Source organism: Oncorhynchus nerka, linkage group LG23 (assembly GCF_034236695.1).
Source record: "Oncorhynchus nerka isolate Pitt River linkage group LG23, Oner_Uvic_2.0, whole genome shotgun sequence".
Taxonomy (NCBI): Eukaryota; Metazoa; Chordata; class Actinopteri; order Salmoniformes; family Salmonidae; genus Oncorhynchus; species Oncorhynchus nerka.
The window spans coordinates 47,401,395-47,417,943 of record NC_088418.1 but is presented as its reverse complement, the minus strand read 5'-3'; the positions used below and the strand labels follow the sequence as shown (position 1 = coordinate 47,417,943).

At 45.8% G+C, this 16,549-nt stretch overlaps 1 protein-coding gene across 1 annotated transcript in view; it reads right to left on the bottom strand.

The window, feature by feature from the left end:
• Nucleotides 1-1,847: 1,847 nt before the first annotated feature.
• LOC115106103 (ataxin-7-like protein 1) overlaps nt 1,848-16,549 on the bottom strand; it is a 29,778-nt gene continuing 15,076 nt past the window's right edge. The window contains 7 exon segments of the mRNA XM_065008181.1: nt 1,848-4,957; nt 5,200-5,509; nt 5,511-5,882; nt 6,243-6,364; nt 14,245-14,467; nt 14,959-15,203; nt 15,410-15,492. Coding sequence (XP_064864253.1) covers nt 4,940-4,957; nt 5,200-5,509; nt 5,511-5,882; nt 6,243-6,364; nt 14,245-14,467; nt 14,959-15,203; nt 15,410-15,492 — 1,373 coding nt within the window. The 3' untranslated portion in view covers nt 1,848-4,939.

The following is a 16,549-nucleotide window of genomic DNA, read 5'->3' as shown; positions in this document are numbered from 1 at the left end:
AAACAGTGCACTCTAGGCCGAATGCCACGAACATTTGCGCAAAGATCGTCTATTAATTCACTATAAACTCGGTGGTTCGAGCCCTGAATGCTGATTGGCTGACAGCCATGGTATATTTGAGCAATAAGACATGAGGAGGTGTGGTATATGGCCACAGGCTGTTTTTTACAAGACGCAATGTGGAGTGCCTGGATACAGCCCTTAGCCGTGGTATATTGGCCATCTACCACAAACCCCAGAGGTGCCTTATTGCTATTATAAACTGGTTACCAACATAATTAGAGAAGTAAAAATTAATGTCCGCAACTCCGCAATGCGTCGTGCCTAAGAACAGCCCTTAGCCGTGGTATATTGGCAATATACCACACCTCCTCACGCTTTAATCGCTTAATTAACTCATAAATATCAATAATATTACGCTAATCATTCAAACATAGGTCTACAAGTTATGGCTGTAGGCCTGCAATATCTCACCATGTGATGTGTGTTTTAGACATTTTAGATTCAGTAGAACAGGTATTATATTGTTTAGCCTACTTCCACATAATATAGTATTAATCACCAGTCTAAAAGTAGTCGGAACCAACTTCTAGCGTAGGCTACAAACTGGGGCTTCTGAAAAATATAGTTGTTGTGGTATTTGAGTAGACCTCTAGAGTTATAATCCCCGAGACCAGACCCTGTCCTTTAGGCCCAGTGAGAAATACAACAAAAGGTGGCCACCGCTATCGGCCAGACAATTAACCAAAGGACCAGCATTAAACCATTATCATAAGAATGCTGTTTGCGTATGGGGGGGAAAAGCCCTCGGAATTCATTGACATGCTGCATAGTGTTGGAAACCTTTTATGTCATCAATTACATGCAAGCTGCCTTTCCCATTTTACCTACTGACATCTTTTTGACATTTTGGAGCGCTAGTTTCTCTATTTGTGTTGCTATAATAACCACTTTACAACACACAAATAGGCCTACTTGTGGGCAGTTAGAACTATTCCCTTTTGATTTTAAAAGTGAACAGAAAAGGCTCTTGTGAGGCCTACTAGCAAGCCTACCAATTCTTGCGATGTGGCGGCACCTGTTGCTACACTAGACAGTCTATAAGCGCAGAACTTTTTACAGGTAGATGGATAGGCTACTGTGAAGAATAGGATGAACACAGCTCTGTAGTAGCCATCGCTACACACCAGGACTTGTTGTTCGAGCAATATATTACGAACGGAAGGATGCTCCCTGCTCAACACAGTTCCAGACGCCAGTGTTTGTTCACCAACATAATGATCAGGTCTGGTTTCAAAATGGATTCTGGCTCACCTACTAGACTGTATACCAAGTGATCGTTTGTGGTCATGTGTACAAGGGGACTCAAAGATATCCTAAACATCAGCACTACACCCACCCTGGCCTTTACTCACTGCTCCAGTCCATGTGGCACAATCCATACATTTTATATTAGGTAGGCCTTTAAAAGTGCCACCCTTGCAGGAATGAGGGGAATGGACTTTGCAAGTGTACAGAGGACTAATTCAAGTAAATGGAAATGTATGGGTGTCTGTCCCTCTTTCAGGCATAATTAATTGTGTACATCTCTTGCGCCCCCCCCCGCGGGAAACAAAGACATCAATTGCATCCTCCTCGCATCCTCTCTCCTTTCCTCCTTCTAAAAACCCATTGGAGAAGGTCAGAGGGGTGGGACCTCTGACTTCTTATCCAATGGGTATTGAGGAGACAAAGAGAGAGGACGCGAGGAGGATATAATTGATATTCTCCCACGGAATTACTATCCTGCTATGCTGAATCGTGCACCTGGGTGAAGTTATTCCATCAAGAAGGGACAGGACAAAACAGCAGGTAGAAAACATTTTATATATCCTTTTTTAATCCAAAACATAGTCAAACCTGAAAATACACATCTAAATGTGTTCAAAACACCATGGGGACAACAGGATAAAAGAGTCACCCAGGAGTAGAAAGCACATGATGGACGCCACCACAGACTGATAAGGTGAACCAGTGACTATTTCATAGTAAGATCTCGACAAGGACCAGGTTCTGCTTTATTTACAGTGAATACAAAAATAAGGCCTTACTTACAGAGAGACATCCATGTCCTGGGTGAGTAGCGGGGAGACTGCACTGAAACACTAGTCTACTCAAGTCTGCGTCATTCCCTATAGTGCACTACTTAGGCACTGTATTCCCGATACAGTGCCCTTGTTTTGCCCAGGGCACTTATATTAGGGCATTGGTCAAAAGTAGTGCACTACAGGGAACAGCGTGCCATTTCAGACCAACACGTAGGGAAGACCTCAATTGCATTCTCCTCGAGTCCTCTCTCCTGCCGTCATTCTCACAACCCATTGGAGGAGAAGGTCAGATGGGCGGGACTTTTGGCTTTCTTATCCAATGGGTTTTGAGAAGGAGACGAGGAGCGAAGAAGCGAGCCGTATGCAATTGAGATCTTCCCATAGTGTACTGCTACTCCCCATAAACTTGAGTCAGCCTCTGAGGCAGTTGAACTAGATGGCATATTTGCTGCTCCACACTCAGTGAAAATAGTGAGGGGAGGAGAAGCAAAGTTAACATTCAGGAATACTACCTAGTCAGTCACGTGCCGTTTGTGAACCTAAATGACTGGAGAGGGGCATTGCTGCCTCCTGACGGGACTAACCATTAGAGCAGTGCACACATTTTTCAGTGATCGAACAGTAACTGGTAATGGATGGGAGTTATAAACTGATATTCTGTAAGCCTAATACTATGTTGGGAAGAAGTTACATGTCGACATTGACCACTTGCAGAAAGCGAGCATATCTGACCGAGATGGTGAAAAAGAGACAATACCTTCACCTATCAGAACTTATAGAAATATGGAGGGCCTAAGGACTTGGAAGAGTGTGCACTCCTGCAGAGGCAGGGTCTGAAGACAAAACGGCAGGCATAGAAACCTTCCCCCCACGGTACCTCCCCCTGGACCAGGCAGACAGTGTTTGTGACTTCCCTTAGCCATGGTGACAGATACATTCTGTCTTGAGATTCAGATAGCCTACACCTTTCAAACTCAACCCCGGACCTCAAAGCCAGTTTCAATGCATTGTTTTTCCCCCATCAGTCCCTGATTTAGACCTGGGACACCAGCTGGGTGCAATTACTGATCAGGTAGAACAGAAAACCAGAAGGCTCCGGCCCTCGTAGGGTCAGAATTGAATACCCCTGGCCCACACTACACAGGTTTATAGAGGGGATTGACGTCACAAGGAATACAGGCCTAGTCTTCATATTTACTGTTGTTGACAAAACACCTTTACAAATGTATACAGTGCCTGGTGAAAGTCTACACACCCCTAGCAGTCTTCGCATTTTGCAGTCTTACAATTCCCTCTAAAAAAAAAAGGGAATACATTGGATTTTTCCCCCTGCCGATCTACAAAACCGTCAACATTTTCAAAGTGAAAGAAAAACGAAAGAGCATTTTCGAAATTCATTACAAATACAAAAAAAATAAAAATTGTCTTGATTGTGCGCGTCCTCCCACCCCAGAGTTCATACTTGGTGGCCAGCAAATATCTATAGAAATGGAAGTAGATTTAATGACCTGGGCATATGAGGAAAAAGTGCAAAAGAGAGGATCGGAAAAAGCAGTATACTACCTTCAGGCAAACACTGAACAGACTTCCCCACCTACACTATGCAACAGTAGGGGCACTGCCACTGTTCTGAAATACGCATCGAAGTAATCTAAAGTAACTTCCTACCGCAAGAACTCGCTAGACAGAAGTCTAATTCCTGTCTGGCAACCACCACATTTGTTCTAAAGGCCACCGTCGTTTTCAGATCAGGAAAGACAAAAAGGAGGAGACGAGGAGAAGATGCCACTTAAGACTATTGAGATGCAGCCCATGCCAGTGACATCCCTGTAGTGTGTCCATCCTTGACAGAATAGAAGAACACAGCGCAGTGGAACCAGCAATATTAAAAGAAGATGGCTGGTGCCATATGTACATTTCTGTAATGGACATATCATATAGAAACATTGGAAGAAGTGTGAAACGAGAGAACCACCGGCAGAGGACCCTTGAAAATACTAAGCATCGTATTAAGAGTGCACACTTCACCTGGCAGGTAAAACACTATAACTTCAGTTCTTTTAGTAAGGGGAGACTAATAATAAATAATTAAAATATATGTACACATTTTCAACAATAACTATGATTATAATAATACTTTTTAAAATTGACATACAAATATAATTTTGCTCAACGTTTGTAGCTCTACTCTGGTCAGTAAGAAAATGAAGAAATGATAAATTATTATACATTTTTAAAAATCCAACACCATCTTTTTTTCCATTTAGGGTGTAGGTCCTGACACTCTGTGTCGCAACATTTGAGACGAATAGTAAAACAATCCTCGATAACCTGAATTGTTCCTATTTTGCAAGCCATTTCATGAAAAAGTGTCGGTATGAAGTCTTCCCTTGTGTGACAGACACGTTGTTGTGTAGCCTCCAGGAGGAGAGCAAGTGCACTTTAAACTCTGGCATGCTGGAGAGAAGGGTGTGTGTGTGGTGAGGAAGGGAGGTCTGCTGGGGCTGTCAAGACAGGTCTGTCTGAGGAAGTTTTTGGACATGGGAATTCCTTCCTGGTCACCTGACCACACAGGAACAGGAAGCTACAACAACAAATGTCTAAATGCATGTAGAGTGGTGATGAAGATGCCAAACTAAAGCAGGTTCCCTTTTCAGAGGGCAGTTTGTGATGATGAGTGTCTTGATTCATGGAGACTACCTCTGCAAAACCGCCCATTGGCTGATCAATGTGTGGGCGGGGTGACATCACTGTTCAGAGGTGCAGGACCCTGTGTTACTGACATTGGGTCAAAGGTCACAGATTCTAGTCCACGCAGCTGCCCAGCATTCTGTCCATGTCTCCTGTTATTGTCAATGATGCAACTTGGACTGCAAGAGGAAAGAGAGAAACAGGGGGAGAGGAAGAGCAGAGGGAAGGCAAGAAAAGGAGAAAGAAAGATACAAGTTGACAGTCAAGCTCAACCCATATCCAAAAACGACATCAATCTGTATAATCCGTGACAGCAAAAATAAATATGAGGCAGGCTATTTGTATTTGAGCCAAGCTAACTTGAAGCTGTCAAGTGAGGTGAATTACCATGTGAGTAACCAGGTGAGTTAGGTGTGTTTACCTGTCGAGGTGACTCGGAGCCTGAGGCCAGAAGTCCAGTGCTGTTCCTCCTGAAGATGCCGTCCAGCCCTGCTGCTGCTTTGGTCACCTTACTGGGCTTCCCTCCTCCTCCGTACGCACTGGGGCTCCTCCTCTTTCTCTCATCCACCCCTCCTCCGTGGGCCAGGGGGCTGGGTGGAGGCAGGGGGCTTTGGTGATCCGTAGTGAGGGGGTAGGGTGTGGTGGTGGTTGGGTCAGGGTTGGAGTACCAGTCCTCGGCCCTGACCCCCACCTCACTGGCACTGTGTCCTAAGGTCTTTCTCCTACCACTAAGGGGGCAAGCCAGAGCTGAGCATGGGGGTGGGAGTCAGAGTGTGGTAGCTGCTGTTGTTCCCCCTGAGAGTGTCAAAACTAGATGGAAGGGTGGTCCTCCTCTTCTTGGCCGCGACACCAGTGGCCCCTGGGGGCCTGATGGGTTTGGTGGAAGTGCCGTTACGTGGTTTCCCTAAGGCGGAGACAGGGGCCAGGGAAGGGTCCCTGATACCAAACAACCCTGCTGCTGATGCATTCTGGGGGAAGGCTGTGGAGTAGGATCCAAGGGACAAGGCTCCGTTGGTGGAGGGAGGGAAGGAGGGGGAGGAAAGGGGGGGAGGAGGGGTGAGAGAGCTGGGGGAGGGAGGGCTCTCAGCAGCCAGGGGCACCTTTCTGTAACACAGCAGAGGACAGAGACAAGCAGAGGCAGCGCGTTAGGAAAACCAGAGCCATAATGAAATACTGACCCGTAGATTTACAGGGGTTCAGAGACATTACTGTCTAGAATGAGCTGACGTCCTATTCCAGAGCCTCAGCAGATACAGGTCATACTAACATCTGCCATTCCACACCTATTAATAGTGTCTATGAGTCTCTGTGTGTCTTCCCTAGAGAGCTGAACCCACTTTCTCCATAGGGCATCTCAGAAGTCTTAAGCTGGATGTAAATACATTGGAGTTTGTCCCAGAGCCCCAGAACACGGGCCGACAAATAATTTAGACTGGTACAACAACAGACGCACACTTTCCTCACCTCCACATCTGAGCGTTGACATGTTTCTCCACCATGCAGTGTAACGCCAGCCTCATCCTGTCCCACCGCCGGTCAAACACATAGTGACCACGTCCCATCAGCCTGCTGTTGAACGCACAGCACTGAAACATGGAGGGAGGGGTTAACACAGTCAGAGAAAAGAGATCAAATCAGCCTATATGTTTGGCCCTGTCCGGGGGTGTCCTCGGATGGGGCCACAGTGTCTCCTGACCCCTCCTGTCTCAGCCTCCAGTATTTATGCTGCAGTAGTTTATGTGTCGGGGGGCTAGGGTCAGTTTGTTATATCTGGAGTACTTCTCCTGTCCTATTCGCTGTCCTGTGTGAATCTAAGTGTGCGTTCTCTAATTTTCTGCTTCTCTCTTTCTTTCTCTCTCTCGGAGAACCTGAGCCCTAGGACCATGCCCCAGGACTACCTGACATGATGACTCCTTGCTGTCCCCAGTCCACCTGGCCATGCTGCTGCTCCAGTTTCAACTGTTCTGCCTTAATATTATTCGACCATGCTGGTCATTTATGAACATTTGAACATCTTGGCCATGTTCTGTTATAATCTCCACCCGGCACAGCCAGAAGAGGACTGGCCACCCCACATATGCTCTCTCTTTCTTTCTCTCTCTCGGAAGACCTGAGTCCTAGGACCGTGCCCCAGGACTACCTGACATGATGACTCCTTGCTGTCCCCAGTCCACCTGACTGTGCTGCTGCTCCAGTGTCAACTGTTCTGCCTTATTATTATTCGACCATGCTGGTCATTTATGAACATTTGAACATCTTGGCCATGTTCTGTTATAATCTCTACCCGGCACAGCCAGAAGAGGACTGGCCACCCCACATAGCCTGGTTCCTCTCTAGGTTTCTTCCTAGGTTTTGGCCTTTCTAGGGAGTTTTTCCTAGCCACCGTGCTTCTACACCTGCATTGCTTGCTGTTTGGGGTTTTAGGCTGGGTTTCTGTACAGCACTTTGAGATATCGGCTGATGTACGAAGGGCTATATAAATACATTTGATTTGATTTAGATTTGATTTGATGGGCTTCAAGCTAAGGGGTGTAACGGTTCACCAAACCCATGGTTCGGTACGTATTGAGGTTTTTAGGGGTCATGGTTCGGTTCGGATTTCGGGACAGTGGGAAGATTAAATGCCATTCACATGTTCCGCATTCACAATGTTCCGCATTCACACAATGTACAGCATTCACACAATGTACAGCATTCACACAATGTACAGCATTCACAATGTACAGCATTCACAACGTACAGCATTCACACAACGTACAGCATTCACACAACGTACAGCATTCACACAACGTACAGCATTCACACAACGTACAGCATTCACACAACGTACAGCATTCACAATGTACAGCATTCACACAATGTACAGCATTCACAACGTACAGCATTCACAGCATTCACACAGTACAGCATTCACACAACGTACAGCATTCACACAACGTACAGCATTCACACAACGTACAGCATTCACACAATGTACAGCATTCACACAACGTACAGCATTCACAAAACGTACAGCATTCACACAATGTACAGCATTCACAATGTACAGCATTCACACAATGTACAGCATTCACAATGTACAGCATTCACACAATGTACAGCATTCACACAATGTACAGCATTCACACAATGTACAGCATTCACACAATGTACAGCATTCACACAACGTACAGCATTCACAATGTACAGCATTCACACAACGTACAGCATTCACAATGTTCCTGGCATTGTCTGTCGTGACAGGATTGTTATGTCGGGCCTCTCAGGTTTCCACTCTGACGCTGCGTTTGTGACCATGTGGGTGGTGGGAATTCACCAGTTGGATGCGATCATGTGATTTGAACTCACTGAGAGACGCAGATTGGCTAATGGCTAAACTAAAAGTACAGCTATTATACAGTTCCAAATCCACATGAATAGATTATATATATATTTTTTTTAAAGCAATATTTCGTTGTCGTATTGAACTGCTGAAAATGCTGTTAGGGGTCATTTCCTTAGTAGGTGACGTCAAAGGTCAGTATGCGGGAGAAGTGGGAGCTCAGGAGTTTCCCACTAGTAATAACCAGTTGGAGGGTCGTTCAAGTGGCAAATTCCAACTTCCATCTTGGTAACGAACGCACCATGACACTGCATCCTTCAGTGCCAAATACGCACTTGTGGCGCTCATAAAGGGGGCGTTTCTGTAGCACGGTACATCCCCCACTCTGGGGAAATGCGATGTGATGACACTTAAGTGCAAATTCATTGAACACTTTGGTTTTTGTATGCTTATATAGAGCGGGTGCTACCTGTTTGCTGAAATGGGTGCAAGAGGGAAGTTTGTTGTGTGGCTCGAGCACTATCACGAGGTGCTGAAACCCTCTGTTCTCAACCACCGAGAATAGGCACATATCCGCGGCTATAAACCGAAGACTGTAAAAAATATAAACATAGCCTACCTATCTCTTGGTCAGGTCAGAATCTGCTGCCAAGGGCTGCTTGCATGCGGTATACTGAGGTGATGTCAACATATTTGAGGTGTTGCCAGCTGCATAAGCTATTCTCGTTGAGCGTGGCGACATACTGTTAACGTTTTACCCACAACTCTATGTCCATCGCTGTTGTAATCTACTAGGAAGCTAAAATGTTCCCAAACGGGAGATTTAAACGATGGAGGATCCTCCAATTCTGGTTTATCGACCATAGAACTAGTTCCCCGGCTGCGCCTCAGAAAAGAGCATTTTCAAATGCCCCAATTAAATTTTTTATTTTGATTAACAAGCGCATAGCTTGTTTTAACGGAATAGCCTGAAATGTTGTTTTTCCCGTTAAGATTTACTCAAGAGGTGTAGGCCTGTAAACACAGCGTACGTATCATATCTTCTAGCGCCAACAGAGATGGTCGCTTCGTTTCGCGTTCTTAGGAATCTGTGCAGTATTTCGTTTTTTTATGTATTATTTCTTACACTGTTACCCCAGGAAATCTTAAGTCTTATTACATACAGCCAGGAAGAACGATTGGATTTAAGAGCAACGTCAACTTACCAACATTACGACCAGGAATACGACTTTCCCGAAGCGGATCCTCTGTTTGGACCACCACCCAGGACAATGGATCGGATCCCGGCCAGTGACCCAAAACAACGGCGCCGCAGGAGGGGCAGGAGAAGCGGTCTTCTGGTCAGGCTCCGTAGACGGGCACATCGCGCACCGCTCCGGAGTTTACTACTCGCCAATGTCCAGTCTCTTGACAACAAGGTAGACAAAATTCGAGCAAGGGTTGCCTTCCAGAGAGACATCAGAGATTGTAGCGTTCTCTGTTTCACGGAAACATAGCTCACTCAAGACACGCTATCGGAGTCGGTACAGCCACCTGGTTTCTTCACGCATCGCGCCGACAGAAACAAACATCTCTCTGGTAAGAAGAGGGGCAGGGGGGTATGCCTTATGATTAACAAGTCGTGGTGTAATCATAACAACATACAGGAACTCAAGTCCTTCTGTTCACCTGACTTAGAATTCCTTACAATCAAATGTCAACCGCATTATCTACCAAGAGAATTGTCTTCGATTATAATCACAGCCACATCAAGCAGACACATCGATGGCCCTGAATGAACTTCATTGGACTCTATGTAAACTGGAAACCACATATCCTGAGGCTGCATTCATTGTGCTGGGGATTTTAACAAGGCTAATCTGAAAACAGGATTTTATCAACATATCGAATGCGCTACCCGGGCAGAAAGAGTAACAATGGTCCAGGATTCTAACTTCCGTGATGCATACAAAGCCCCGCCCCGCCCTCCTTTTGGAAAATCTGACCATGACTCCATTTTATGCTCACAGCCTATAGACAGAAACTAAAACAGGAAATGCCCGTGCTCAGGTCTGTTCAACGCTGGTCCGATCAATCTGATTCCACGCTTCAAGATTGCTTCGATCACGTGGATTGGGATATGTTCCGCATAGCGTCGGACAATAACATTGATGAATACCCTGATTCGGTGAGCGAGTTTATAAGCAAGTGCATCGGTGATGTTGTACCCACAGCAACTATTAAAACCTTCCCCAACCCATCTGGACAAGAGGAATACCTATGTAAGAATGCTGTGCATCGACTACAGCTCAGCATTTAACACCATAGTACCCTCCAAACTCGTCATTAAGCTCGAGACCCTGGGTCTCGACCCCGCCCTGTGCAACTGGGTCCTGGACTTCCTGACGGGCCGCCCCAAGGTGGTGAGGGTAGGAAACAACATCTTCACCCCGCTGATCCTCAACACTGGGACCCCACAAGGGTGCATTCTCAGCCCTCCCCTGTACTCCCTGTTCACCCATGATTGCATGGCCATGCACTCCTCCAACTCAATCATCAAGTTTGCGGACAACACTACAGTGGTAGGTTTTCATTACCAACAACGACCAGACGGCCAACAGAGAGGAGGTGAGGGCCCTCGGAGTGTGGTGTCAGGAAAAATAACCTCACACTCAACATCAACAAAACAAAGGAGATTATCGTGGAATTCAGGAAACAGCAGAGGGAGCATCCCCCTATCCACATCGACGGGACAATAGTGGAGAAGATGGAAAGTTTTAAGTTCCTCGGCGTACACATCACGGACAAACTGAAATGGTCCCCCCACACAGACAGCATGGTGAAAAAGGCGCAACAGCGCATCTTCAACCTCAGGAGGCTGAAGAAATTCGGCTCGTCACCAAAAACACTCAAACTTTTACAGATTGCACAATCAAGAGCATCCCATCGGGCTGTATCACCGCCTGGTACGGCAACTGCTCCACCCACAACGGTAAGGCTCTCCAGAGGGTAGTGAGGTCTGCACAACGCATCACTGGGGGCAAACTACCTGCCCTCCAAGACACCTAAACCACCCGATGTCACAGGAAGGCCAAAAAGATCATCAAGGACAACAACCACCCAAGCCACTGCCTGTTCACCCCGCTACCATCCAGAAGGCGAGGTCAGTACAGGTGCATCAAAGCTGGGACCGAGAGACTGAAAAACAGCTTCTATCTCAAGGCCATCAGACTGTTAAACAGCCATCATTAACATTGAGTGGCTGCTGCCAACACACTGACTCAACTCCAGCCACTTTAATAATAAAACATTGGATGTAATAAATGTATCACTAGTCACTTTAAAACTATGCCACTTTATATAATGTTTACATATCCTACATTACTCATCTCATATGTATATACTGTACTCTATACCATCTACTGCATCTTGCCTATGCCGTTCGGCCATCGCTCATCCATATATATTTTTATGTACATATTCTTATTCATTCCTTTACACTTGTGTGTGTATAAGATAGTTGTTGGGGAATTGTTCGATTACTTGTTAGATATTACTGCAAGGTCGGAACTAGAAGCACAAGCATTTCGCTACACTCGCATTAACATCTGCTAACCATGTGTATGTGACCAATAACATTTGATTTGATAGCCTATAGGTTTAGTGTTTACATTTTGTAATATTTGTATGTATTCATTCGTGTTCACAGTGCGGACCGAACTGACGTCTCCGTACCGAACGGTTCAGTACAAACATGCGTATCGTTACACCCCTACTTTTTTACATTTTTAAATGTAACCTTTATTTAACCAGGTAGGCTAGTTGAGAACAAGTTCTCATTTACAACTGCGACCTGGCCAAGATAAAGCATAGCAGTGTGAACAGACAACAACACAGAGTTACACATGGAGTAAACAATAAACAAGTCAATAACACAGTAGAAAAAAAAGAAAAAAAGAGAGTCTATATACATTGTGTGCAAAAGGCATGAGGAGGTAGGCGAATAATTACAATTTAGCAGATTAACACTGGAGTGATAAATGATCAGATGGTCATGTGCAGGTAGAGATACTGGTGTGCAAAAGAGCAGAAAAGTAAATAAATATAAACAGTATGGGGATGAGGTAGGTAAATTGGGTGGGCTATTTACCGATGGACTATGTACAGCTGCAGTGATCAGTTAGCAGTACAGCAGTACAGCGCCCTTAACCACTGCGCCACCCGGGAGGCCCTTCTTTGGATGTTTTTGTTCTAAAAACATTATTTTGTCAACAGTAATGTCCGTTAACGTGCTTTCTGCAATGAAAGTACAGTCTCTTCCTAGTCCCTGTTTCGCTACCTGGTCTCACTCCATTTCCCCACTTTCCCCACCAAGTCAATGGACAGGTGCATTCTGATAAGCGCAGGCATACAGCCACTCATCAACATTTCAAAATGTAATTTTTGGGGAAAACAACGTTTTTAAAAACGTATTTTGCTGTTGTTAAAAAAATAGGACATTCGCAGCTTTATGTGAGCATATTTGTTCCTCAGCTCTCAATATTGAGGAAATAACAGCACTTTGCAGACAGAGTATGTGATTGAGATGATGCGCTGACGGATCGTGCCGTTTGCAGTCAATACATCAAGTCGTCTATAGATGCCTGCCAATGGAAAGTTTTTTTTGAGGCATTACATTTACTGTTAGGTCAATGACATGGCCATCTAGCAACAATGTCATATATTTAGGGTTAGCAATATGTGTTTTGAGTTCTTACTTCCTCAGGTGGTGAATTATGTGTCATATTAACGAGGGCACTATGCACCAAAAAAAAAAAGATGCAGGCAAAAGAATCTATAAAAAGCCACAAAGAAATCTGATCATTCTGGATCCTATTTTGACCGGTTGCACATCAAAATACCCCTCATGCATTCACTGAACATGTTAGATGAAACATTGTAGCTAACTTTCATGTCGGTCTTGGCACTGGCAAAGTCGAGATCCCTGCCACTAATGGAAAGTGACTGTGTACTTATCGAGCAAAATGGGTCAATTTATTGCACACACACTGTAGAGATTTGATTGTGTAAGCAATATTGTGGAAACCTCAGCCGGCATGCCTGATGATAATACTTTAGGGCTATGCCTTAGTAATGACTGAGGAGCTATTGCCATGTCACCGTACTGAGTGGCACAGTGGTCTAAGGCACTGCATCCCAGTGCAAGAGGCGTCACTACAGTCCCTGGTTCCATCCAGGCTGTATCACAACCGGCCATGATTGGGAGTCACATAGGGCGGCGCAAAATTGGTCCAGCGTCGTCTGGGTTTGGCCAGGGTTGGCCGTCACTTGCCTAATTAAATAAAGGTGAAATAAAATTTAAAAAATTAAATAAACTGCAGCGCCAGCTGTGCCATCAGAGACTCTGGGTTCGCGCCCAGGCTCTGTCGTAACCGGCCGCGACCAGGAGGTCCGTGGGGAGACGCACAATTGGCCTAGCATCATCCGGGTTAGGGAGGGCTTGGCCGGTAGGGATGTCCTTGTCTCAGCGCGCACCAGCGACTCCCGTGGCGGGCCGGGCGCAGTGCGCGCTAACCAAGGTTGCCAGGTGCACGGTGTTTCCTCCGACACATTGGTGCAGCTGGCTTCCGGCTTGGTTGGGTTGTGTATCAAGAGGACGCATGACTTTCAACCTTCGTCTCTCCCGAGCCCGTGCGGGAGTTGTTGCAATAAGACAAGATAGTAGCTTCTAAAACAATTGGATACCACGAAATTGGGGAGATTTTTTATAAAAAATAAAAACATCCAAAGCAACGTTGTATAGCATATTCACCGAAAATTACAGATGTAACCAAAATGCGCCGGTAAGAGGGCAATGTCCGTGTCGGTAGTTTTCTGTTTATCTTCCTAGCTCTAGGGAAGGGGCGTAGGGTTGATTTCAGTCGGGGTGTTAGACAGATAAGAGAATGTTTTATAAAGGATTTACAAGTCCTTTATTAGGTTTACAGATATTTTAGAAGCAGCTGAAATGTAGAAATTACTTACACACCCTTTGTACAAATTATACATATTTTTGCACATAGCTACCTTAAATGTTAAATGTTGTGTAGACAACGCATTTAACCTACATTTCTCCTGTAAGTGACCCTGGAAAAGAGCGTCTGTTAAAAGACTAAAGGTACATACCCCCAGCGGTCGAGGGTGGTGAGGGGAGTAGTGGCAGGATGGTCGGTCTCCGTCTATGTCTCTGTCAGGGTCCTCCGGTGTTCCTGGGTTGCCCTCATAACTGGACAAACGACCGTCCCTGTCCTCTCCTGCCCTCTGCCAGACAGGGGCTGGGGGGTCCTGGGTCGAGGCTGGAGGAACGGGGGTGGAGGATAGGACAGCAGCGCCCCCACCACCTGGTACCCTGCACACAGAGGGGGAGAGAGAGAGAGAGAAAAAGAGAGAAAAAGAGAGAAAGAAAGAGGAGAAATAGTGAAAGGTAGAACATTTTTAGAACTTGACACTAACATGACCTACAAAACGAACAAGCGCCAAAATCCCCTTGTTTCACTTGGATTCATTTGGATTCTGGATTCTGCTATCAACAGTAGTTTACATCTCCCCCTAGTGGTGTGAGTTTGAACTGAGTGATTAAAAAAAATAATCAAATCAAAGTTCATTGGTTGCGTACACAGATTTGCAGGCGTTATAGCAGGTGCAGCAAAATGCTTATGTTACTAGCTCCAACAGTGCAGTACAATGTCTTGCAAATATGCATCTTTGGTCTAACTTCAGTCTAATGTTCCTGAGAAGCAAACACAGCATCTTTATTGAACAAATATCCATAACAAGTATACGATTCCATTGAATGAGTCGAAGCTATACATTGACTTTGGCCTCAGTGCTGCCCCCTACCTGGGTATGTGTGCATTAGCCAGCCGTAGTTTGAGAGTGGAGACGGTTCTGCCATTGTGGCAGTGGGGGGGCAGGGTGGAGGGGGTAGTGTCATTGGCAGGGCTGCTCTGACTGCCCCCCTGTGACTCCCTCCTCTGCCCTCCCTCCTTCTCTTTCTCCTTCGCTCTGCCCTTGTGTTCTGCCAGGAGGATATCAAACTCTTTCTGCCTGCCTGGGACGGCCCGCCGGTGGATCAGGGAGTGAGTCTGGAACACACACACACACAATAGAATAACAAAGAGAAGTGGGCATAAGAGGGCAATGAAAACACATTTAAATGAGACTTCAAATGTAGCTTTCCCTGGTATCAAGGAAAATAAAGCACACAAGGCAAAATAAAGTAATGCGAACTGATGGTCAGAATAAGCTGTGTAGCCAATGGGAAGTGAGGTTAGAGGTCAGTGTGTCTCACCTTGCAGGTGAGTGATCGCGTGCAGGACCGTTTGCTCTCCGGGTCCTGGACTCCACAGTGCTTGTTCGGGTCAAACACCCTCCCTGTAAACACCAGACAGAGAGAAGAAAAACCAAACCAGGTCATCACGGCTGATTTCAGAATTTTGTCTTCCGGAGTACTACGAAGACATCTTTTGCCAATATATCGTGAATGACAGGAGAGAAGTGTCTTACAAAGTCGTGTTATAGGACCTACAGTAGACTGTTGTTCGACTGAAACCCAAATTCTCCTGAGAAGTTTCCCCCTGAGTCAAACACTTCAATTGTCCCTGTAATCTTCCACATGTCATCTCTATAATCTAGCTGGGTCTGAGTTATGGGAGTGGTTGGGAGTGTGTGTGTGTGTTTGGGAGATGAGAGTGTATGTGAGTGTGTGTGAGTGTGTGTATGCGGGAGATGAAAAGTGTCCGTGTGTGTGTGTGTGTTACCGCTTGTGTGGGAGATGAGAAGTGTGTGTCTCTCTCTCAGGAGTATGTGTTTAGGAGATGAGAGTAGATGAGGCCAGTTGGGAGTCCCAAGCGGTGGGAAGGTTTTTAAGGAGCAGACGCCTTGGCAGCAGTAGCTCATGAATTACACTTACTTCTAAATCATAGAGTCGGAGGGACGCACAGAACAGAGACAACAACATACGGAGAGAGAGAGAGAGAGAGAGAGAGAGACTGGGACAAGAGACAGGAGAGAGGAGTAAAGGAAGAGAGGAAAGAAAGGAGAAAGGCAAGAGAGGCGAGAGGAAGAGAGAGAGAGAGGGGGAAGAGAGAGAGAGAGGCGGAAGAACAAAGACATAGGAGAGCTGGAGAGAGAGGTACGAGGGAAGTCTCCTCCACAGTAGAATTAGCAAGGCCCCAGTGCATAGGATTAGTGTTGAGCAACAGCCTCCAGTCTCTCTTCTTTCAAAACAGCCCCCACCCATGCCAAGTTCCTAACCCATCAGATGAATCTGTTCATGCCCCATCACTCTCATGACTGGGCAGCTTTCAAAGGTTAGGGGAGATAAGGAATATGGAGGGCTTTTACACTTGGAAATATATTTAGACCATGACCTTTTATGGTGCTTAGATAGATATGCACAATCCTGGTGGAAGAGTTTAAGCTGATACAC